General features: G+C 42.9%; 1 protein-coding gene across 1 annotated transcript in view; it reads left to right on the plus strand.

The window, feature by feature from the left end:
* KLHL14 (kelch like family member 14) overlaps window positions 1-25051 on the plus strand; it is a 59825-nt gene that overhangs the window by 24198 nt on the left and 10576 nt on the right. Inside the window, exons 3-4 of the mRNA XM_074146753.1 lie at window positions 19744-19833; window positions 24278-24356. Coding sequence (XP_074002854.1) covers window positions 19744-19833; window positions 24278-24356 — 169 coding nt within the window. The remainder of the gene's footprint in view (window positions 1-19743; window positions 19834-24277; window positions 24357-25051) is intronic.

The following is a 25051-nucleotide window of genomic DNA, read 5'->3' on the forward strand; positions in this document are numbered from 1 at the left end:
GAGCATTTTGCATCCTCAACTTTATTTGCTGTTGTTGCCCTTATTGTGTTGTGGTGGCTCATTGTTTGGAGGAAGTTGTTCTCTTTTCAGTTTTCCTCTATTTTCTCACAGCTTTATTAAGTTCCTTTCTCCCTTTCCTTCCCCATCCCTTCCCCTTTCCCTGCCTGCCCCTCTACTCCTGTACCTTCCTTCTGTTTAAGACAGAAATAGAATTTATTGTGGACTTGAGAGGGTTTTTTTCTAAGCTTTCTGTCTCATACCAGGTGTTGTATGAGCTACTGCTTTCATTTAACTGAATGCTGGAGTAAGTATCTGCAGGAGCAGGCTAATATGTCTTTACAGGGGTGGCTTTTGGTATGTTGTTTTGTCATATTTATATATTGTGATTCTACTCCCAAATGGGGATTGTGCTACTATAGGGTATGCAACTGCAGGATGACTGCTCACACCGAGAAAAAAAGTGTTAACAAATTGAATAGTAATGAATTAACCTGCAGAAAAAGCATTTTGCCCTAGTACACAGAAACCCTGCATAACTAGAGCATATAATTTTAAATGAAGCAGGCTCTAGGAATGCCTCAATGGGTGTGATGTCGACAGTAGCTCATAATTCATGGATATGAATTATGGCTGAATATCAGGAAAAAACTTCCTGACATTGAGATCTATTAGGTTGTGGAATAATCTCCCATGGGAAATGGTGGAAGTCCCATTGCTTAAGATCAGACTGAGCACTGGGAAAGGTACAAATCCTCTCCTGGCTTCAGTCTTTTAGGGCAAATGAATTAATTGCTTTAACATATGCTTTCCCATCAATCTAGACAAGTGATGTCCTCTAGTATTTGCCAGGCAGGAGCAACAAAGGCAGATGTAGTACAACCTATCCTACCTTACCCCGTGCCTCCTCTGCTTGTGAATAGATCACACCCAGGGGTAAAAAAAAAGGGGGTGACTTTGGGCCCCCCAAGAGCTGCCCTGGAGAATCACTGTGCTGGCTTCTTGGGGGCTGTGGCTTGGGAGCTGGGAGCTCCCTGCCCAGCCTGTGGCTCTGCTGCCAGAGAGCTGACTCCCACCCTCCCCACGGGGTGCAGGATGCCTCCGGTCCTCCACCTGGGTCTCTTCCAGTGCTGCCCTAAGACTCCTTCTGCTCTTGTGAGATACCTTCAGGTGATGTGCATGAAGGAGTGGGATGTGCTGTCACAATCTCCTAGAGCAGCCTTTTTGTAACAGGACACCAGTGTCAAACGCATTAAGTTGTGTCGCAAGAGTATTTGAGGGTGCAAGGGCTAATTAGGTGTTGTCGGTGGACTGGGGTGAGTGGCAAAAGCCAGATGTGGAGTGGTCTTGTCCATAATGCCTGTGGGGAGAGATGTGTGAAATATGCTGGGCTGTATTTTTGGCCTGAAGGGGACGGCTGGTTTCCAGCTGAGGTGCCCCAAGCTAACCTCCATCCGTGTGAACTACCTGTGAGGGCTGAGGCGTGGGAGCGAGCCCGGCAACCCAGCTGTTTGGCATGAGAGACCCCTGCTCAGCATCCTTGGGAGCTGGTGAGAGGGACCACGAAAGGGAATCGGGATCTTTTCCACCCGTGTGAATGTCTGTTTTCCATGAACCCGGATAAGCCTACCCGGGCGCTCACTGAGCTCAGCAAACACCCAGAGCTTCCAGTGACCGATGCAAGCCTGTCATTTTCAGTAACAAATTACCTCTGACTGAATCATTTTTAAATTTCCCATTTTGTTACAAGTAGGTAGTGTATTTAATGCACACGATTTAGCTTTAATTTGGGGTGGAGGGGGAAGTCTTCAGCTCTGAGATGGCTACAGCTAAAATTCTTAAATCACGCTTGTTTCCACGTGAGTAAAAACTAAATAGATGTGAGTGGAATGACTGTTTGGCAGTGATGACAATAATGGGCACCTTAAGGTATACGGGTAGGCCGATGCTTTGAGGTCTGATTATTTTAAAAAAAAAAAAAAAAAAAAAAAAAAAGAGGAAAAAAAAAAGGGTTGACTCCAAAACTTGTAACTAGGAGATGGTAACGCTCCTCCCTGGGTTAAACAGGAAATGAAAAAGAGAGAGAGATGCACTTGCATCACTTTCAGGTGGGGAGGCTTGGCAAATTGTTATTAGAAATCATTAAAATAGATTTAAATAGAATTACCATGGTAAGTGATGTAAGAGCCACGTTTCTTCTCTTCCCTTCACTCCCCCCCAGTTTTACACGCAGAAGAACAGAGTGTATGGCTCCAACCTACTCACCAGCAGCTGCTTGCTTGCTGGTCAAGAATTACAGCTGCTGTATGTGCACAGCCTTAACAAACATATATACCATATGCGAAAGATACTTCTCTGATTGAAATGACATGAAAGGAATGTCAAAGAGCTGCCAGATCAGAAAGAAAGAAGCAGATTTTTTTTTCCTAGATGAATCATTAAAGACCAACAAAAAAGAAGTCCAATTAAAGGTCATGGAGCAGTCTTCTGCCCTCATGCATGTGAAAGGCATTGTGCAGGCATAACTAAGGCAGAATTTGACTCCCAAATTAACTCATTTGCTGGATGCAAAACTGAAAGAAAATCCCTATGACCAGCTTATAAGTGTATATAATGGAAAATTACAACAGCAGAAAAATGTACTCGTATCATATCTCAAATTCAGCAAAGTATTAATCACACTGGTGTTCGGCAGTGTGTTTAAATACATGCTAAAGTACTTTACTAAGTACTGCCTGTAAACAACTCTATGTGACAGTGCATTAACATAGGACAGAGTTTATCTATATACTCTCTCCAGAGAACTACAATTATTTTAAGTGGTGTGGCAGCCAGTAGCACAGAGCTGGATGATCTGTGGTGTCCAAACCCCAGCCTTCTGGCTAGTCCCCGTGCAGTCCTTGTCTCCCAGCTGTGTTACCGCTAATGTCCACACAAGCTCATTTGAACTTTGTTTTATTCAGTAGAATCGCAATGGCTGGAATCAGCTGGGCATTTACTGGCTCCCATTAATTCAGCCCCTGGAAAGAAAGATACAACCAGGGCAGAGGTGCCCTGTGTGAGGGTTTATACAGCGCTCAGGTCTCCAACTTCAGTCTTGTTAATGTGCAGGGTGTTTCAGGGGCTTTCTGCACTGGGGCACGTTTTACCCAGCAAGGTTGGAGCCACTGTCTTCCTGTCAGCTCTTGGGCTTTCTCCAGCACAGCTCCAGGAAATGATCATTTCAGCGCTCAGAAGTTTGATTTTTCTTAACTGCAAAGATTTACAACAGCAATAAAGCCCTGACATAGCATCCCTTTTCTTAAAGCCATGATTTGGCTTCACCCCAGCTGCTTGATTTTAGCAGCCTCGCCTCCTCTCAGAGAGGCAGGGCTGCCCTGGAAAGGGGTTTGCCTCCAGGTAAAACAGCACAGAAGCAGTTGCAGTCACTTGAGGGCTTTCATTTGAACCTTTCAATATTGGAGAATAATTCAGTGTCCTCAGCGAAAGTAACTGATTCCTTAGAGAGAAGTCCTCTGGCTTTACGTGGCCTGAAACAGTAGCGGTCAACAGGAACGAAGATAGAACTTTAAATAATAGAAGAATTTGTTTGAGTAACACTAAAATCACTTTTTCAGGAGAAAATGTTTTTATAGAGAAAACTTCTATTGAGCTATCACCTTCTGTTGATTTTCACAAAAAAAAATTCTTCCAGGGCTGGCCATTTAACCGTACAATACCACAGTTACTTGCCTCCGCTTCTGAAGTTCCTAATTACCTTTCTGCAGTATGCAAAATGCATTCCTGAGAGCTTGTGGGGTGCTGCGGGGGTTATGTAGCAATGGGGTGCTGGACCTGCCCATGGGTGCACGCCCAGGGATGGACAGTCTCCTCCTCTTTGCAGAATCAAGGCTGTAGAGGTAGCACCAAAGTAGTGGAAGACTTAACGATTGTGCACCAATTCTGGGTGTAAGGAACCCCATGGAGGGTGCAGGCAAGGTGAAGGAATGGCCAGTTTTGGTTTTGGTTGGGTTCTCTGGGGGCTGCACAGTTGGACGAGGAGGGCATTTGCAAGAGCTGCCTGCTGGGTCTGCAACTGGAATTTGTTCTGGGTGGGCTCCCCATCCTTTCATCCCTGGAGGTATTTAAAGGATGGGTTGACACAGTGCTTAGTGACATGGTTTGGTGATGGTTTTTATCAGAGTTAGGTTGATGGTTGGACTAGATGATCTTAAAGATCCCTTCCAACCTAGACAGTTCTATGATTCTATGATTTCGGAGGCTGGTGCATAAATGTCATGTGTCACAGGAAAAAATCACAAGCAAAGGAAAGTCTGTGTTATTAGAGGTAAGAAAAGTGAACTGTGTGGACCAAACTTGTACCACTCCAAGCAATCTATGGATGAAATTTATTATGAATTTAATGTCCTTTGTACTTTAAAATGATTTGTGGTTGTCCACTGGAGCAACCCACAGACTAAAAATTTGGAAAGAAGTATTTGATTTACCCATATGTTGATTGTTTTTACATGCCTTTGTAACATGTTGTTTCCTGACGCATACAGCACCTGCTGAACTCGTGCCCCAGACCAACTGGGACCTTTAATACAAAAGAGAACCTGAGAGTACACCAGTTGGGACTAAGTCAGTAGCATGAAGTTAGTTCAGGTATCACTATATCGTACCATAACAATTTCAGTACTCACCGTTCTACCCTGGGACTGTCCCCTCAGAGCGCGACAATAATACTGCCCTTTGTCCTGCCTCTAAATGAAGCCTGAATACCTAATTCTGATTATTTCAAGGAAGTTGCTGCAGAGTTACATTAGCAGCGTTGCCAACAGTTTTATCTCTGATCTTGCACATTTAGTATATTAAGACAAAGTTTTGTGATTCAACTGATTATTTTTTAAATGGGAGGTTTTGATCTTGCAGTTGAAAATTAAAAGTAAATTGAAAGTAAATTGAAGAACGTAAATTGAAAGGGCATCGAGCATATGTAGTGTCTTGGATTTAGTGGTCTGGATTGTAATTTTTGAAAATGTTTTGGGTTATCAGCACTTGTACTGTATAGAGCAAATAACTAAGCTCACAAGAGTTGTAATGTGATTTGAAGACAAGATTTTTGCAAAAATGCTTAGTATTCTTGTTTATCAAAACTGTATACCCTGGTAATGCAATAGGAATGCATGTATTTGTGAACCTCCAATGACATTGATATTAGCAAGTGTCCCAAAAAGGTTTTTGTAATTTCTCAGAGTCTACGTCATGCAGAATGCCAAAAAGTACTTCTTTATGTCAGAAAACAAAATAAATCAAATGGCTTATCATTTGAAAGTGTCATAGAGCTGATCACATGGAGCTGACTTGGCTTTAAGGACTCTATAGAATCAGCTTTAAGGACTCTATAGAATTTTAACAAGAAGGTATTTAAGAGAAGGTATTTCTCTAATAAAAATGGCACTCAGGATAGGTGTAGTCAGTGCAATATTTCAGTTTTGAACTGTGTAAGTAAGGTACACTGGGATAAGGAGCAGACTGATTTCACCAGGTTTTTTTGCAGATAGTTGCTATTATTGTTTGATTGTAATCTGTGGAATTTTTTGTCTTAAATTTTCTGCAATTTTGTTATGGTGAAAGGATTGCAAGAGATGCAGCTCCTCTGCTTTTCACCAAGGTAGCGCCCACTAGATGAGTCACGATGCCTGCTTGTGCTCATGTTCCTAGGTGTTTACAAATGCAAGGTAAAATGTGCTCTTTTAAGCAATGTAATCAGTGCTTTTAGGTGGTTTAAGCTCTTGGCTTTTTCTAATTGTTAGAGAGTAGAAGCAATTACTGGAGCCCAGCTGATAAGTGGTGACTTTCACAAGCACAGTGCTAAACCAAAGCAATTGCGTTGATCATCTCTTCGTGCTGTGTTGTATGAATCAAAACTATTTGTATCAGTGGTAACCTAATGTGTGTAAAAACATATTTATTTTAGCCAAATGTTAATCACCAGTGTCCATATGAATATATATATATATCAGTAAAGGCACAGCATTTGCAATTATATTCTGTCTTTATTAATTTATAGGAAGACTGCAAACTCCTCAGACAGGATCAGTCTGTATTAATGTCTGCTAATGATGCACTGCGCATTTTGTCAGTGTTTTTGCAATGAATTAAAAAAAGAACTCCTCAAGTATGCTTTTTTGGTTTTATTTCTTTTGTGTTTCTTTTTTGGCCACGTGTTTTTCTTCTGTTTCTCTTTGTTAAAATCTGAATTCATCAGGAATGAAGGTTGAGTTGAGTTTTCACCTGCAGGGTATGGGACAGGACAGACTGTAGGGCAGCACGAATCTGGCTGCCCACGCTCGTCTCCCAGTGCACAGCGAAGGTGTAAGCCTGCCTGATCCAGTGCCGCATGGCCATTTGGGTGTGTGCCTGTGTGTGGCTCTTACAAGGTGGCTTTTGAGACACTAGCAGGGATATAGGTCTGTGCAGCACCAAGTGTGACAGGATGAAAAATATAAGTTATCCCGTTGCTGGGGTAAAGAGGAGAGCTGACGAAGGTACGCTTGCCCCTCTTAGTAGTGCTGCCTTGTGTTGGGAGCGACCCCAGCAGCTGCCCTCAGGTGCTCTTCCTCTGCTCAGTAGGAGGAGGACTTTCTCTACCCATGCCAGTCACGGGAAAGTAAAGACTGACTTCAAAATGGGGCCTACAGGAGAGATGAGGAGGGACTCTTTGTCAGGGAGTGGAGCAATACGGTGAGGAGTAATGCTTTTAAACTGAAAGAGGGGAGACTTAGATTAGATATTAGGAAGAAATTCTTTACTGTGAGGGTGGTGAGGCACTGGAACAGGTTGCCCAGAGAAGCTGTGGATGCCCCATCCCTGGAAGTGTTCAAGGCCAGGCTGGATGGGGCTTTGAGCAACCTGCTCTAGTGGGAGGTGTCCCTGCCCATGTCAGGGGGGGTGGAACTCAACGATCCTTAAGGTCCCTTCCAACGCCAACCATTCTATAATTCTATGATTCTATGAAAACAATCCTGGCTTTTTGCTCTCCTTCTCTTGGCCATTGAGAAGAAGAAGAAGAGGAGTTTCCAGGAGCTTGCAAGGCTGGGCCGGGTCATGAGAAGGTGGTCTTGAATATGTGTATTTTTGTGGAAGGCTGGAAAAGGCTGGGTATTGGGAAGGAGTGCTTGGTTTTATTTGATATACAAGTTTAATTATAAGTAGTGTTACTGGGATGGATGATGCCTTAAGAGGGCCTCTTCTCATAAGCGGTTGGGAAAGAGTGAGAGAAGGTGTAATTCGGCAGCAGTGCATACGCAGGTAAATACCACTCCCTTCCCATATTCCTGATGGAATAGACACGCTTCAGCTTCTGCGTGCTTTCCCAAAATAATCGTTCTTTAGGGAGACGAGAAGAGAGCTGTAATATGGCCACCTTTATGCAGTCCAGTTGAGAGTAACCTTGAGTAAAGCACTGTCTTTCTGTTGCAAAGGAGTGACTATTTTAGGAAGGATTCTTCTTTTTTTTTTTCCTGTAATTCTTTAGGTTAATTTTTGTATCACAGGTTCCTCACATCCTCTTTCCCCTTCCTTACCCCTGTAATGAGGAGGCACGCTCGTTGTCAAAAGCGAGCATGTTTTTTTACCCAGCTTCCAGATCATGATTAAGAGAGAGAGGGAGAGGGATTTGGCGGCGTGTTGGTGGGGAAGGGAACTGTGCCCGCTCTGTATTTCACTGGGACTGGCACGTGGAGTCAGAAGGCAGATGCCTGTGGACTGCCAGGGAAATCGCTGACTGCTCCCCGCGCAGTCGGGCTTCGGGGAGCTGAGACAAGAGGAGGCAAAGCAGGTATGACTGATAACCGTGCCGGAGCCTGAGCACCCGCTGTGCCCATTGCAGGCAGCAGAAGCCGGCGGGGGCTCAGCCTCTGCCAGGATTGATGCTCCGAGCCTTCGCTGGGGTTCATGTACTCCGTTTGATTTCTTCCCTTTCACACCGAACAGGAGGAACAAGCAGAAGTTAACTGCTTGGGAGGAAGCTGGCTGTGGTTTGGTTTTGGTTTTTGGGTTTTTTTTGTGCCGCGTTTCACCTCTTTTGTTTTTTTGGTTGGCTGCAAAACCTGAAGCCAAAAGATGATGGAAATTCCTCTCCCGGGGGAGGGGGGGAGCCGAGCACTCCGCACCCCATCTAGTGGCTTAGCCTCAAACTGCCGGCGGGAAGGGAATGCGGCAGGAGGAGAAGGAGGAGGAAGAGGAGGAGGAGGAAGGCTCCTGCACCCTGGGTAGACTTGGGACTCTGGGCGATCCGGAGATGCTGAAGCAGCTGTGGGGTAAGGGAGGCGTTATCTGCCTGTCAGACCCAGGGTGGACCATCCACAAGGGGCTGGCACCGAGCTCCAGAAGAGCGTTGGACAGACAGCGATAGCAAGCCCTTTGGAGTTAGGAAATGTGAGAACTGAGCTGCTTCTGCAACCTTAATTCGGCCCCTGTTTGCATAAGCATTAAGATGCAATCCCTAATGGTATCACATACTGCTCTTTTTCACATGTCAGTGCACAGAAGGGACCGTGCTGAATTTCTCCTCACAGTAGTTTTTCTCTGTTGTTCAGCAGGTAGATCCTGTCTGTCACATGCTACTAAAACCTTATGAAGAGAAAATTTTTTCACAAGGTTTCCTTTATAGTTTTCACAGCAATGGGGGCCAACTGCTTCATTGGGACGTTATGGTATTTTTGCACCATCCTCCTTGTGAGCAGCGTAGTCTGTCATTGTTCCCATTTTGCAGATGAGGAACAGAGGTGCAAGGAGGGTCAAGTCAAAGGTATCCTTTATTTTGGACTGTCTATTTCAAGATCCCTCAGACCTTGCTTTCCAGACCACTTCTCCCACCTACCTCACGTACAGCAGTGAGCACAGAGAGCTCCTGCGTATCAGACACAGGGATCGGAGCAGGCTCTCCAGAAATGAAGCACATGTCATTAGTCTTCTCAGAACAGAGGAAACGGGTAGATGTGGAAAAAATTAGCTTAAGGGACTTGACTAGCACCACAGCAAAATCATGTGGCAAAGGCAGGGACAGGATCCTGTCCTCCAGCCCAGGGCATAGCTTCCTTAACTGTGAGAAATCCCATCTGCTCCTGCAGCCCCCAGCCTCTTCCACACACCTTCCAGAAGTGAAGCAACCTCTTGCAGTCAGAGGTCTTGTTCACTTTTACCGGCTTCATTCATAGGGAACCTTCATCCCCTGTACTGGGGCTGTGGCTATGTAGTAGGTGACGTTCTTGCTGTTGTTCTTTTCCACCCAAGCCCCGTCCCGTGGTCCTGTCTCCTTCTTCATGTCAGCACTGAAACTCATTTGACTCCTGGATGAGCCTGTTCAGGGCATTAAACCAAAATGAAAATATACTCTCTTGTTTTCTGGGTTATTTTTCCACCGGATTGTTGCTTTGAAAGGGCTCACTGAGGGGTGCTGAGGAAAGACTGTGCTGGCACGAAGAGGGGCCTGGATTGCCTGGGCTGTGAGAGGGACAGGACCACAGCAATGCTGGGTTAGACCCATTTGAATGGTTAGGTATTGTGTGCTGAGGGTGTAATTTCACAACCGCGATAAGCTGCTGCAAGCTGGCACTGCTGCTGGTACATCAGTCCTTCCCTTCTTCCCATGGCCTTGCACTCCTGCCGACTCCGATTTGTGAGGCCAGGCAAGGAAGCTTAGTGGGGAGCAGATCTGGGTTAAATTCAATGCACCTTAAAAAATAGTGTGGTTTCTTGCTTGTTTATTGCTTGCCTGCTTGCATGCATCAGCTGTCACAAGGAGTGATGCAACCTGGGACAAGAAAGGGCAGAAATGTTTCTTGCAGGGGCAGCTTCTGCAGGTCTCTGGTGTTCGTTGGACTGAACCTTCAGCAAGATGGGCAGTTGGGAAGTATCGTGGTTAGCTGTTTAAGGACCATGTCAGCATAATTTAATAGAGGTGCCAGAGGAAATGTGCACTGCAGCCTCTTGTAATGGCAGTCCATACCTTCTGAGTGCTCCATATCTCCTCAGCATTTACATAGACTTGGAAGTGAAAATGCCTTTTCAAGGTGTGTTGAGAAACAGCGTGTCCCTGTAGGGTGCCTTTGTAGATCTGCTGTACACTTTGTACTTTTGAATTCAGGCAGTTGCTGGTGACAGCGGAGGCTATGTGTCCTGGGAACCAGGAGGTGTAAAACAGCCCAAGCTTCCACCCAGATGTGCTGACAGCAGAGGAGTGTAAAGTGTGCGGGGCTTGGGGCTCTGGATTAGTACGTGCTGCTGTATTTGCAGATTTTGCCATCTTTTCCTCCAGTCCCAGTCCCTTCTGCCACATCCTCTCTGACCTGACCTGACCCATCCCTGTCTGTTTATTTCAGCTTCATTCCCTTCTTGAATTCAGTCTCCACCAGAACCTGGTCCAAGCCATGGTTGCTAGCACAGGGAGTCACAGTTTTGGTCATGCAGAGTCTGTGTCTTGGTCCTCGCTTGCCTTCACCTAACTAACTGAAAATGATACTTTCATAAACAACACTGCACAATTAACTTCCTCAACCAAAAATGAGGATTCCTAGTGATGTATATTTTAAGTATTTGGGATTGATCACAACAGCTTTAATTTACTCTACCGTACACGTCGAATCCTGCAGTCCTGGAATGGCCAGTGATTTAAATTAACCTGAACTTTCATCGTGTTTGTCAGCAGTCCATGACCATGCACCAGTGTGTGATTTGTGAATTATTTGTGATTCTGTGTGAACATGGTTCAGCCTATGAATTTTGACACCACTTGATTTAAATAGCAGCTACTTGTACTATGATATTCAGCTTGGTATTCAGTTTTAAGAAACTTGGTTTTGCTTCTGTTGCCTGACTGGATGCTTTCTAAATCCACAAAAAGTTTTTGAGGACACACAACAAAATTTCTGGTATGAGTGCTTATATGGAGTAAATTTTTCTGATTGTTATGATTAGGCACAACACATTTTTTGTAGCAGTTTTCCTGAAAATATTAAATGGTGCTGTTACTATAGAAAGCAAAATAAATTAACATAAATTTAGTCCAAATCAATTAATAGATTTTTTTTTTCAGATATATATTCCAATTTCATGTTCTGTGTGTAGATTTACAAAGTAAGTGGTCTGTGCCAATTTTACATAAGTATGTCGTTTTGCTGCCCAGGTCAAATTTGTTTCCCTGAATTTGAAAATTGTGGCTTTTCTATTTCCCTTCTGTGGGAACCCATATGTGGGAATGGTTTAGAAGAACAGCATTTCTGCCTAGTTTCTGTTGGAGAAACCAGTCTTTGGTGTTACCTAATTTATCTGGATTGATTCCTGTGTTTCCTTCTGTATTTTCTTGCCTACTGGTTAGTACATTTTGGAGTGGGCTCTTACTTTCCATTCTGAGCAAAAAGAATACTATAAGTTATATTTAATTCTGTCCATCATGGAAAAAAGTATCAACAGTAAGACACTTGTTTCCTGATACTAGAACAACTATTTTGATGGTGATGAGAACATTAAGTTCTGGCAGGGCATCTCCCAAGTGCCTGTTTTCTCAGGGTACTGGTAGGGACATGCAGAATCAGGGTAAAGTCTGGGCTGCAGTCCTTGATCAGACAACAATGTTCCCACCTATGGATATGTGTCAGGGCATGGTGGAGCTGGTGGCTCCATGAGGACAGGCCTCAACATGGGTCCAAAGTCCATCCAGGAGACAAGGCCAAAGACAGGGCTGGAGATGTGCTACAGCGTACTCACATGGGGTCCACCCAGGCCAGGTTTGGGTGCCCAGGCCTGAGCTGAAATGGGGCTCCTGTGCCTATGGGCAAGTGGTTTTGGGGGAGAACCCAGGCTGGTCAGGGCCATTGAGTCCTGTTGGTGCCCACAGTACCCTGAGAGTATGTTGTTTGAGTAGCCTGTCCATTAAAGATGAACTCAACCTTCTTGTGGCCCCTGGCAGGGACTTCTGAGCTTTTCTTAGGCAGCCTAGGTATGTTAATGTGGATGTATCTACATGGATATTTCTACTTGTGGATGTAATGTGGATGTATCTACATGGATATTTCTACTTCTGCGTGCTGTGCTTGGGCATGCTGGAAGTTAGGCATGTTGGAGTTTCAGACTTTTCTTCAGATACCTTCAGATACCTAGATGTCTTCTGAGAAAGAAAGCATTTTTTAAGCTTTTTTCCTAGTAGTAAGCATTGGACAGGTCCTTCCACCCTCCTCTGTTGTATGTCTGGTGCTTTAGGTATGTGCTGGACTGTCTTGTAAGCAAGGCCTTTGGTTTGTATTTAAAAAGAAAAGTGAAAAAAATCCATAGCAGTTCAATTCTGAAGGTTTCAATTTATCTATTATGAGTGAGCTTAAGTGTATTGAAACCACTGTTTTAATATTGTGAAATATGGGCACATCCCTCCTCCATGTAGAGTTTTCCAAATGGATAATTACATTTTTCTTCTTCTCCTGGAATGACTTCAAGACACAGCAGTAAGAAAAAAAGCTTTTGGTTGCTCTAAAATAGTATGTTAGTCAAGAGTAGAGAGCAGCATAGGAAGTACTGAGACCAAGAGAGAAAATAGTGAAAGATTTGACTTTTGGGGCAGTGGAGTAATATCTTGCTGCACACGATGAATTCTTTTAAAGACATGGTTTCCTGAGCAGCACCAACAGGATCCAACCAGGAAAACACAAGGAGTGGTTGTGGTTGTCCTGAGATTGGAAGGCTACCTTCAGAGGAGACCAGGAGAACGTGTGCATCTCAAGGTCAGGTAGATATAAAGCCATGAACAGATGCCGCTGGTCACAAGCAGTTAGACATTAACACACCACTTCTGGCCGAGGTCTTCCATCTTGTGGCACTGTTAGAAAAGGGAATGCGTGTCCTTGAGCTGACATCTTGGAGGATCTGAAAACCTCCAGTGGGACAAAACAGTATTTCTTTCTGGAGCTTTCTGGCAACTCTGCCATGGTTTTCTCTCATCAGGGACTATTGATCATTTCCTCCATGAGGAGATTTTGCTGTGCAAAATGTCACACATGAATGTTTCATCATGAGACTGTTAATGATGTGACGAGATGTCATTCCTCAGTAATGTATGTTGGGCTCTACTTTAGAGACCATAAATCCAGGCCTGAGTAGGTACGCAGCATATCCTACTGGGGAGCAACCATCACTGAGCTAACATCGCGTAACTCACGGTGGGGGACAGCAAGCGTCTCCTGATAAACGATCTGTGGGAATTGGTGGGGCATCTGGGTGGCTGGGGGCAGCCTTCAGCAGGTCGATGGGTAAGTAGGGAATAACAAAACAAGGGGAACTGTTGCTCTGAACCTTTCCACAGGACCAGGCATTACATCCCCCTGCTCCACATCATGCCAAGGAGTTTGGTGTATCCAGTTTATCCAGACATTCTTGATCCGAGTAGGCAGCTCTATTTTATTCTTCAGATGTAATCCAAATGTGTGCTTGCAGCTTGGAAAATATATGGGTAAGATTTGTTCTTGCGAACAGCCAAATATACGTGCTGCTGAAAACCCAGTAAAACTTTCTCCCATGGGGTGAGTTTCACCCGTGGAAGTAGACAGGTCTGTACTCAGAGCTTGCATCCAAGTAACTTGAAAACAATTTATATCAGTGGGAAGCTGATCACGCCAGCTATTCCTGATGTTATGTTTGCCTAATCTGAAGAATCAGTGTGAATTTAAGTGTTTTATTTTAGAGGCTTACAAATGAAAAATTTAGCCCATTAAAACAATTAACCCCACTCAATAGGCCTGGCTGGTGTTATTCCAGAGAATGTATCAAAATATTAACTCCTGACGTTTGAATAAAAAAATGTGATATTTTCATTAATAAGAAATACCTTCATAATATGAAATACCTTAATTAATAAGAAATACCAGCCACTATATTGTGAATGATTCCAGGAGTTTTATCTGCTCAGATAACTTTTTCATAGTGCTTATGTTGTCTTGAATTGAGGGTAGGTTTGGAATTGAGCAAAGTTTTGCCTTTGCTTACTTGCAGCCTCAGGTAAGTAGGGCCTGTGTCCTAGACGAACTCCGCTGGCCTGTGTCCATCTTACGTGTGATGGCTTGAATGGAGTTGCCACAAAACTGGCATGGGGATGAGGAGGTTGTGAAGTTCCTAGCTGAGCTGATGGAGTTCTCTGCGGTGCAGCTGGACTAGAGCTACACCAGTTATTTATTCTCAAAGGTGACTTTGAGGCACAGAGCTTCACCCTGATCACCTTACGATTTTCTGCTTATGGTGACTGCTGTCCCAGGCTTCCCCCACCGAGTTGAGCTCACACTCAAGATTGGTATTGGTGTGTAACTAGAAAAGATACTTCCCACAGATTTGCTTGAGTTTGAGATTACAGGGTGCATTTTGGCCATAAGAATGTTAGCAGTGGTATTTGCCATCTACTGCTGATTATTCTCCTCTTTTAACTTCGTTTCATTATCTTTTGAGCAGAAAATACCAGTGGGTGAAAACCCGATGCCTTTAAAGTCAACAGCAAAACTACCACCTTGTTCACCACAGATAGAATTTCATACTTATTGTGGTCAGCTTTTCCCCACAGTTATTAAATAACGAACAATTCACAGAGGAATCCTAGCGTTTATTTATATAGCCTCCTTGGTGAGAAATAACAAGTAACATTCAGTAATAAATACATGGTCTTCCCACAAATGATGTATGAACCAAAGAAAGGTGAACAGTATCTGATACTCTGTTCTGGAGAAATAATTGGACCAGCTGCGGTCTGAGCAGCATTTTGGGGAGAGGGCTGGGAATGAAATTAATATCATGCCTCTGTCATGAGCAAATCAGTCTCCTGAAGTGAGTTTGTAGGTGCCCTCTGTGCTGGAAAGAGAACATCTTCTCACATTACTCTGCCCTCTGAAGAGCCATGGAAATAACCACTTTTCAAGTAGCAGTAGTTGAATATTATGTAGCCAACAGGTTAGACCGTTAATATTGCGGAAGGTCATTATTGACTCCATATGTCCTCTGGTAATGACATCCTAGTTCTGGAAACAGACTCTTCTCTTGCGTCATCTGCACAGGTCATTAAAGATGATGAGCGTGACTTCTTGGTGTGTACTGAGTCTTGAAGGGGCTATGCTCAAGCTGTGCAGTAGCTGAGGAAGAGATTTCTTGGCTTTACTCACGGTACCGCCTGTATCTCGAGCAGCTGAACAGTTCAGGGCAGTGAAAAATCTATGGATTTATTTTTTTTAAATCCATAAATCTATGGATTTATTTTTTTATGGATAAGAATCGAGTGCCGTTTCTGAAAGGAGTTTTTAGGGGAGCAGGGGAATGGCTACGGGCTGTATCGCAGCTTTCAGACCTCCTGGGACCAGAGCTTATCCCTCATTCTGTCTTGAGAAATGCCATTCCTGTTCCCCCTTCCTCCCTGCTAGTTAGTGTCGAAGTGAAGGTAGACAGGGGAGGGTGGGTTGAAAGGAGAAGGAGGAACTGATGACCCCTTGATTAATGTATGGGAGAACAACCACATGCTGCTTCCTAAATGTGCAGTTGTTGGCAGAAACTAAGCAAAACTGGGTAAGATAAGCACACATTATTGTTTATTAGGTGAGCAAGGTGTGTCACTGTCACCTCCGAGCAAAAGTTGGAGGTGCCTTTCGAGCATCATTGCATCTGGCTGAATTCATAGGCATTATGGTTGAGAGCATTTGGTTTCATGAGCATTTGGATATAAGCTATAGACTCTGTTTTTGAAAGTAGGTCCCAGAACATTATCTGGTGCCTTCCATTAACTAAGGTTTGGCATATGTGAGGCGTTCATGCCTGGGACAGCTATCCTCGTGTGCAGAGTGCTGCTGCTGTGGCTTTTCCACCCATATCTGCGTCTGAAGAACGTCTACGAGGGTCACCTCCTGCACGATGTCTCTGATCTGCAGTGAAGTATTTCTTAGCAAAAACCACTGCAGCCTTGGACTCCACTGCCTTCCAGATCATTCTCAAGTATAAATCACCCATTTGGTTTTGACCTTGAAAGCTCTGCATGTCACGTATCTGTACCTGAGCAATCACCTCCCACCTTACTGAGGGTCTGCTACCCCTCATACATAAATTGCATGAGAAGGGGGCTGATGAGGGTGTTGTCTTCTGTAGGGCTGCTTGGACTCATTTGTGCTGTTGGTCCAAGAAAGCACAAATTTGTTCATCATGGGCCTCCTGAGCTTTGGGAAGTGTGTGCAAGGGGCAGGGGCTAGGAAGAGGTGGCTTCTGCCCGCTACGACTAATCTGTTTGTATCTATCCATCTCGCATGATTCTCTGGCACCTATTGCCTTGGTAGCTAAGCATGTTTCTCAGATGACTATGGCTTTTTTTTCATCTTCTTCTCTTTTTAATAGTCTTTTCCCCTTCCTTTTAAATCGGTCTTTAATAAAGTTGAGAATTCTTGCACAGGGTTTTATAAACATGTGTTATTAAATTTTAAATCTGTTTTGAAAGTGCCTCTATCCTACTCCCTCCTAGTAAAGTGACCTTTTTAAATGGAGGGAAGTGGGTTTAGATGACAGTCATGATAAATGCGGTCATGTTCACTCAATAAAATAAGGCCCAGTGCATTTGAGGATAAATCAGTGAAATGTACAGCCCCACCTGTCTGTCTCCATCATTCATTTCCACTGTCACTTTCACAGTGGCTGATGGATCACAGTTGCTGTAAAATTAGACAGCCTTTAATCTCATTTCATCCTGATTAGCTTCTCCTTACCCTTTCCCTCTAACTCACTGACTGACACGCTAAAAACTCACACTGGGCTGTGTTTGAGCGTGGCGTACAAACTTCTCTTCAAATACCCTTTTTGCGGGGCAGGCAGGTGTTCCACTGAGTTGAAATCGAAAAATGAGAAGATGGGATTTTCACATTATTAAAGCAAAACAGCAGACAAAGACTCGTATAAAATTAATGAAAGCAGCAGCCTGGCCAGACTGTGCAATGGGCCAAATTCTTCCTGTTACACCCTGGCAAGCCCTGTGAGCTTGAGAAGATTGTTCCTACAAGAGGCTGAATTTAGCACCCTCGTTGCCATGTAATTTTGACTGTATCTGTGAAAAGTTAGGTTGTATATGGGTGTGTGTTCCCAAGGAATTGCATTTGACAGCACAAGTTTTGCAGTGCTTTTCAGGGGTGTTATATAGCAGAAAAAACCCCATTTTAATTCTCATAGTTTTTATTTCCGTGTATAACTTATGATTCTGAGGGACCCTGAAAACAGTCAAGGAGAAGGACTGCGATGTTGGCCATTTCACAATTCCAGTGCCAAAGCTCCTTCCCCCTTAGATGTCCACAATATTGCTCCATCCTCCTTGTTTTCTCCATCTCTTTCCAGCTCTGTGGGCAGATTCATGAGACTCAGAGCGGAGTTTCCCTCAAAGCTCTGTGGGAAACAAAGGTCATACTAAAGGTCTGCAGCGTTTTATTGCAGTCACCTTTCCTTCTGAGGCCAAAATAGTACCCTCCTTTCTAAGGCAGGCTTCCCTTCAGCTTTCCTGTGAGTTACGGGTGGTAGTTTGGGTCATTTGGGCCCAATCCCCTATCAGTGGGAATGTTGCCATCAAGTTAAGTAGGAGCCAGGATTAAGCCCTTAGTTTTCAAGGTTTAATTATCATCATAAGTGTGGGAGTCTTACTGCATAGTTTATATGCATGGGAACAGCAGAAAAGCTTAAAATATAATTTTTTCCTCTACTGGCCCTGTTTGTGTCAATATGGAGGATAAATAAATGAAAGTGTTTGCAAAAATGAAAACACAACATGTGAAAAATATGCATGTGTGCTGCCTGTGGACAGTTCCTTTGACAAATGGCTACATCTCTCCAAACTGACCAATGGAAGAGCCTGGTTGAGGGTACAACCACTGGCTTGGACCTAATTGGAAACCATAACAGAGCATTGGATTAGGTAAGAATTGAAGCCCCTACATACTGGTCCTGGGGAGTCTCTTCCTGAGAGGAGGGGTCCCAAAAAGCCTCTAAGGAAGACAGCAAATTTCCTCTGGGAGACACAAATTTCTTCTGTAGTGGAAGCACCCACAAAATCAAGGGAAGTACTAGGTTTTTGAGAGAGAAGATTTTAAAATGGGAAAATGTCTGAGATTATAGAATGAGATAAATACGACATGGGGGCTAAGGATAGCAAAAATCTTTTTCATTCTTTCATCCCACTGTAGGAATCTCTAGGTAGTATAAAATCTCATGCAGTGCCTAGTATAGGATTACTTCCCAGTTACGCAAAGTATACTAGTAACGAATAACCTTAATTAATGAACTTTCACTGTACCTGGCTGCCGAATTCAAGAATTGCTTCACTTACATGACTTGTAAGAGCACAGACTGAAAATTATAATCGACCTTTACTAGAAACAAAAAACGTACCTTACTTATTCATCATTGCCTTGGCAAAAACTTCAGTAAGAAGCTTAAATGAGCCCACTTGATCTTTAAGAAAATGTGTCCTAAATAACAAAGCTGTGCGTATATCTTCTTATTATTATTTGCATATGCTATACTGCACAACTGCATTCTGAGAAAAATAAAAGATAATAAAACAAATGAAATGAGAGATATATCACCCAAAATAATCCAAGTGTGAGATAGGCTGCCTCTTTTTTTTCTTTTTTTTTTTTTTTTGGCATTGGCAAAAGAGCACAAAGTAAGAGCTGGCCCTGAGTCATATTGATTTCCCACTGCACTGGTTTCCTAAGTGCTCTGTTGATCCGTGTCAAGCAATAAGTTCCCTGCCTGTACATGCACATCACCTCCCCATTTGTCCTCACCTAGATTTAAGGTGCCCATATGATGAGCTGAACAAGGACATCATTTTTCCTACTGGTGTCACTGGGCCAAAACTCCTCTATGTGGTACGATAGCTAATGCTGTGTAAGTTTACATTTACCATATAGTATCACAATAGTGCTGTATGGCACACCACAATAATATGTACATATTATATATAAGCCCTTATTTCTGTGTCTTACTACTTGCAGTGTGCTTTTTTAAAATTAAAAAAAAAATTATTATTGCGACTGTAGTTGGTCCACAGTAATCCTGACACCTCCAAAAAAGGGGCTATTGCAAACCTAATGCCACAGTTTTGATCTTTGTTAACAAAGGACTTCCTGATTAGATGAATAGAAAATGCGTGGTTGTGCTGCTAATGACATTGTACAGGAAATTAAGCGTATACATTTGGAAAAGGCATTAAATCAGCAGGACCTTAATTTAAAAACTTAAAACTGTATGGAAATGCAGCTTGTTCATTGCTGTGTAATAGAAAGCTACTGAACACACTGACTCTTCTTGTGGAAACATTACCAGCAGAACAAAGCTGGGCTGAGGTTTTTTTAGTGTTTCCTAGCATCCTAGGATTCCTGGCATCTGCTTATTTTCAGGCAAATATCAGGCAACTTCACCCCTTTTTACAAGTTGTTTTTAGAGCAGCATATACAGCAGTTGGGCAGGTGGGGGAGGCGCCGAGGGACCAGAATTACAGCTTTTTTCCTCAATTATTTGCGAGGTTGAATAACATAAGATTACAAATATGTGGCTTTGTCTGCTGCTAATTCAGTGGGCATGCATGCTTGGGGTGATGCATTCCTCTATTATTTCATACAGATTTAATCCCAGTGTTGTATTTTGTCCCTTTGAAAATACTTGATGGAATCAGGGCCCTGAGCTGACAAAGAATTCTTGCTTTACTTCCAGTTATGCCATATAACAGCGCCCATCACTGTGTCGTGGAAGTGGAAAACTTCTTGTTTGTGCTGGGAGGAGAAGACCAATGGAACCCTAATGGTATGTATAGAATATTAAAAAGCACAGGCAGCATTTGCCTTCCTGTGTCTGTCTGTCCATCAGGTCAGCTGATGTAGTCAATAGCAAGGGATTTTGAGGACCCTCAGCCTAATTGTTGAATCTAGGAAAGGCTACTTTTAAATATTGATGTAATAAATACCTGGTACTTCAGCATTAGCATCTCCGTCATTCATCAGCTCCCACATCCCTTGAGAAATGCCACAGGCAGCAGAACAGACTCTTTCAAGTGCATGCACCAGGCAGCAGCTGTTAAGAATTTTAACCTTCATTTCCAGTCTCCTTCCAGTCATAATATAATAATGCAATTGCAGTAGATGAATGCTTCTTTTCTATTGTCAAACCAGATACTCGCAGCTAAAGTTGTTAATGTGTTAATTATCTAGACTCTGAGATTCTTAAACTGGTCCTTTTTTTAGTCTTGTACAAGAGCTTCTCATATAGATTATCTGCTGCTACCTTCTTTGATTTGATTACTTCATAAATTTACCGCAAAGAGAAATTAAACAATTTAACAGGCTTCTGAGCAAAGCAAAAGGAGAATACCATGCCTTGCAAAATTCACAAAATTGTCAAGACATTGTTAAAAAGCTTGCACACGAAGAAAGGGCTGTAGTTGTAGCAGTCTGTGTAACAGAGATAATTATGACTGAGAAACCATAAAACAGCTTGCAGGTACACATTTTTACTTTAAAACACCAGAGGATCCAGCTGAAATTACATATACTGCATATATTTTATTGTGAATGCCCCATTTCAGCATCTGCACTAAACCAAATTATAGAAAATTGTTACATCTGTTCACTTCCTAAAACCTGAGACAAACAATCCAGTCCACCCTATAAGCATATTTCCGGTGTAGTTAAAAATATCACTAAATGTCTTAGGAGAAGAGCCCTTTGGTTCTATTGTTGAATCTCCTTTATATTAACCAGGAGATAGCGTGGTATCGTTAATGACAATTATTATTAGGAGCCTCAGCCACATCCAACAACTGAGGGCTCCTGTTGTGCTTGGTGGTAGGCATATGGATAATAAGAGGCAGACCTTGTTCCAGACAGTTTATAATTAAATGGCCATGTCACATGAAGGATAAAAGAAGTGTAATTACCCACAATTTAAAGATGTGGAAACTGAGTCACAATGTGATGGAGACACGTTAGAAGGGGTACACAGCCTGCATCCTAGGTAGGAGTCGAGCACAACTGTTCATGAGATGGGTAGTACCTTAGATCTAAGGTCACCTAGGTCAACTCCTGAGCTGAAGATGTTGCTGAAGATCTCTAACAGCTTCCTTGTTCTGTGAATAGCAGTGCTGTGATTTTTCTATAGAGAAGGTAGGAATAAAAGAGGAAGAAGCGTTGCTGATACTGATCTCTTTTTGAATTTACCCCGAGATAAATGGATCTTACTTATCACAAAATGTGGTCCTGAAATCATAAACTACATCCTGTGCTATTGCTGGGCTGGCTAGTTCTTTCTCGGAACTGATTTGCTTTAAATGTGCATTTACATGGGAACTCCTTGCACGTACCCGCTTGTCTGCCCTCGTCATAGCACAGACGGGCCCTCAGAGGGACCTGGCTGGAACTGTCTTGCCAGAGCATTACGAGGCTTCCAGTTTGAACGAGAATGTGCCAGGTGTTTTTCCAGTGGACAGAATTATCCTCGAGATGGGGGCAATGGAAGGAGCACCATGCATTTCTTTAGCTGTCAGACTGGCAGATTCTTGAGAAGCTGGATGGACCCAGAGGAGTGCCCATGCCCTCTCCATGCTTCCTGACAACCTAGAGAGCATGGGAGACATTTTTCTCACTTTTTGACATCGTCCTGTGGCTGTGCCTTTCCAGTCACAAGGGATAGCCACACGAGTAAACGCTGATGAGAGCAGGTTGCACAACACAGGCACAGATTTAAGACCAACCATCATAAACTTTAGAGCCCTTCACCTTTTGGCATGGCTGTAAAGACCTTCCTGTAGAGAGCAGAGCGCAGCATGTGCCTCCTTTTGTCCCATCATCCTGATTTGCTAATGCTGATTTCTGATCACTTGTCACCTTTACTGCATTTTGACAGGTGTTTCCTAACGTGTAACTTCCTGACTGATGAGCAAGGCAAAATAATAGATACAGTTCTCTTTCAAACTTAACTCCAAAATTAAACTGGAGTCAAACCAGTTATAACAGGCACCTTAAGTGGGCCATCAAGTCCTTTTCCTGCTATCGCAGGCATCATATAGTCCATTTTGTAAATTTTCTAAGCTCTATTCGAAAAGCAGTTGGATTTTTAGCCCCCACTACTCCTGTTGGAAAGCTGTTACAGAATCCAATTGTTCTAAATGACTAGGAGCTTTATTCTAATTTCCAGTAAAATGTATTCTTTGACTGTCTAAATCGCCTTGTTCTCATGCCAAAGTTGGCCTTTAGCTTAATAGTTTTTCCCCTCCTGGAGATTTGTTCCCCTGATGTATTACAGGCAGCACTCCTATCCCTTTTCAGCTTTTGTTTTCCTAGGTGCAACCAGCCAAGTTCTTTGTCTCCTGCCATAAGGTAAACTTTCTGTTCCTCCTGTCACTGTTAGTAGCTCTTATTTGTGCCTGTTCTAGTTTGATTTCATCTCCCTTCCTGTGAAGTGACCACATTTGTATTCTGTATTCCCACTCTAGGCTCACTAAACCCTTCTTTTTACCCTGCAGTATACAGTCTTCTACATACGTGGTATTTGTAGTGAATGTGTGTATGACACATGTTATGTTAGGAGGCCAAGGTCCCCAGATCATAGGTTTGTATGACAACAATTTAAAAGTTGCCGTATAACCGGTGACCACTGAAGTCCCCCGTAACTCTGAAAGGTAGTGAATACAGCAGCATTAAAACCTCCTACTAAAAGTCCATACTTATGATCAGTACTTATGTTATAGATTAATAAATGTCCTAAATAGTGAGACCTACAGCCAGTCAGATGCCTGCTGTTACTGGTTTACTGTTAATTGAATCTATAGCTCTCAATGCCTCTTTTTCTAAACTGTCTGTATAGACCAAAGGAGTTCAGATAGGGACCAAGATCAAAGCCTTGCTTCACTAAACCCAGTGGCAAAATGACCACTTACCCTTAGTGTATGGGGATCTCACCCTATGTCTTGAGGTGTGTTTGAGTGGTGCTCAGCATAAAGGGCTTTGGTCCTCATTAGGCACCACACTGGGTTTGAAGGGAAATGCTGTATTATTCATCAGTCTTCTCATATAAAACAGGCTTATACACACCGAGGGAATGAGTTTGCTTCCAGACGAAGTGGTCAACATGGTTTCTTTCTCTGTTTCCTTGTAGAACATGATCTTAAATTATTATGAATATAAATTCTAGCTGTGTCGTTATTCTTCTCTACAATCTTGATGGTTTATTTACACATGCTGAAGTAAGTGTGGAATGAAACAAGCAAAGCAAGCCAATCCTACATAGGCTTTTCTGATGCAAAAATATTCACCTTGTAGAATACCCAGTGACCATTTATAGAACTGTGACCTACGCAGTTGGGTTATTCTGCTGGCCTGTGAAGCCTCTAATTCAATTTTTTAGTCACACATACATAAACAAAGGTTTCTGTTTCCAAGATCCTCATCTGCTGAAGTCTCAGGTGTTACAGGAAATTGCCATACACTCTCTTGCTTCAGTTTTCTTGCTTTGATGTCAATCTGCATGTAAAATAAGGTGAAATCTTAATATCGTGAAGACACAAATACAGTTCTTGGGCTTGACAGAAGGGATAAGCTAGTTAGCTGGTGTATGTTGCTCATGTTTCATATTTTAGCTACTTGGAATAAAACTCAAAGAGTGTATTCCCCCTTCGATGCACATGCGTAATTCCTTCTAACTTAACACTGAAAGTACATGGTAGAATAAACCATCTAGTGCAAACACTGCATGCCCCATGCTGATGGCTTATGCAGCTCCTGGTTATTTGCACAAGGTTTTTTTACCGTGTTCCACATAGAGATGATGTGAGGAGAAAGAAAAGCATATGTTCTCCCTTTGATTTTTTTTACCTGACACAAAATACTCTAGTCATAAAAATACTGTGGGGATGCCCTCTTTTGGGCAGTAATTTTATTTAGTGCTGTGATTTATTATGGCTGTGAAAGTACCCCAGCATCTATAAGTAAATTTAAATACGCATTTTCAAGATCTTATTACAGAGAGCAAGAATAATCTCTTATCTGCTTTTACTGCTAACAATTGCTAATTCAAACCGTGCAGTGCCCCATTTGTTGAATTATTACTGAACACATAGTGTAATCATACATTGTTGTAAAAGGGGGAACCCTTCATAAAAGCTGTCAACTTGTGAAGTATATGTAATATATATTACAATCATGATGTTAAATACATGAAACAAACAGCTGAGTGTCAAAATAATCTATCTTTACAGGGAAACACAGTACAAACTTTGTTAGCCGATACGATCCCAGGTTTAACAGCTGGATACAACTTCCACCCATGCAAGAGAGGTAAAAACCTACTACTACGTGTTGTTCAATATATGTTTTATCATCCTAGGAACAGCTAAATTTTGTCTTAGTTCTGGGAGTAAGGAGGCCTCCAAAAGCACTGAAAATACTGAGATAGAACTGCAGCATGCAGTTGCGTCCCATTTGTCTCCTAATTTTTTTAAACTTTCCACATTCACAACTCCAGATGCCAAATTCCGCAGTGCTAACTCATGCAAACTAACCATGGACTTAGTGCAGTTACTGGTTGCCTGATTATGGTCTGAAGGATTTTTCTGAAGTCTTCATAGTGTCCTGTCGTGTTCCCCGACTGAAGCATCATGATGAGTTTGCAGTAAATAAGCAGTATCGTCAGGTATCTTGTAGGGAACTGAAACCTTCACATGTTGGCCCCATCCTGTTTCACCACACCAGCCATGAAGTCCTCTCCTCAACATGACTCACCTTGTCAGAGAACTCGTAGTCCTAGGTGGTCTTTGAGTGAAGTTGCTGTCAGCTAGTGCATATTACAGTAGCATACATTTTAATCTTATCTGTGTACCAAAGAGCAGAGGTGCATGTAGACTTGAACAATGACCAGGAAAGATGCTGTAAACTTAACTCTGGATCCCAAACCCTGTTACCTTGGCAGGTAAAAAGTCCCCCAAACCTGAACTGAATGATGCATATTTCCTAAGAAGAAACTCAAAGGCAGA

The sequence above is a fragment of the Numenius arquata genome, chromosome 4, assembly GCF_964106895.1.
Source record: "Numenius arquata chromosome 4, bNumArq3.hap1.1, whole genome shotgun sequence".
NCBI classification, from domain to species: Eukaryota; Metazoa; Chordata; class Aves; order Charadriiformes; family Scolopacidae; genus Numenius; species Numenius arquata.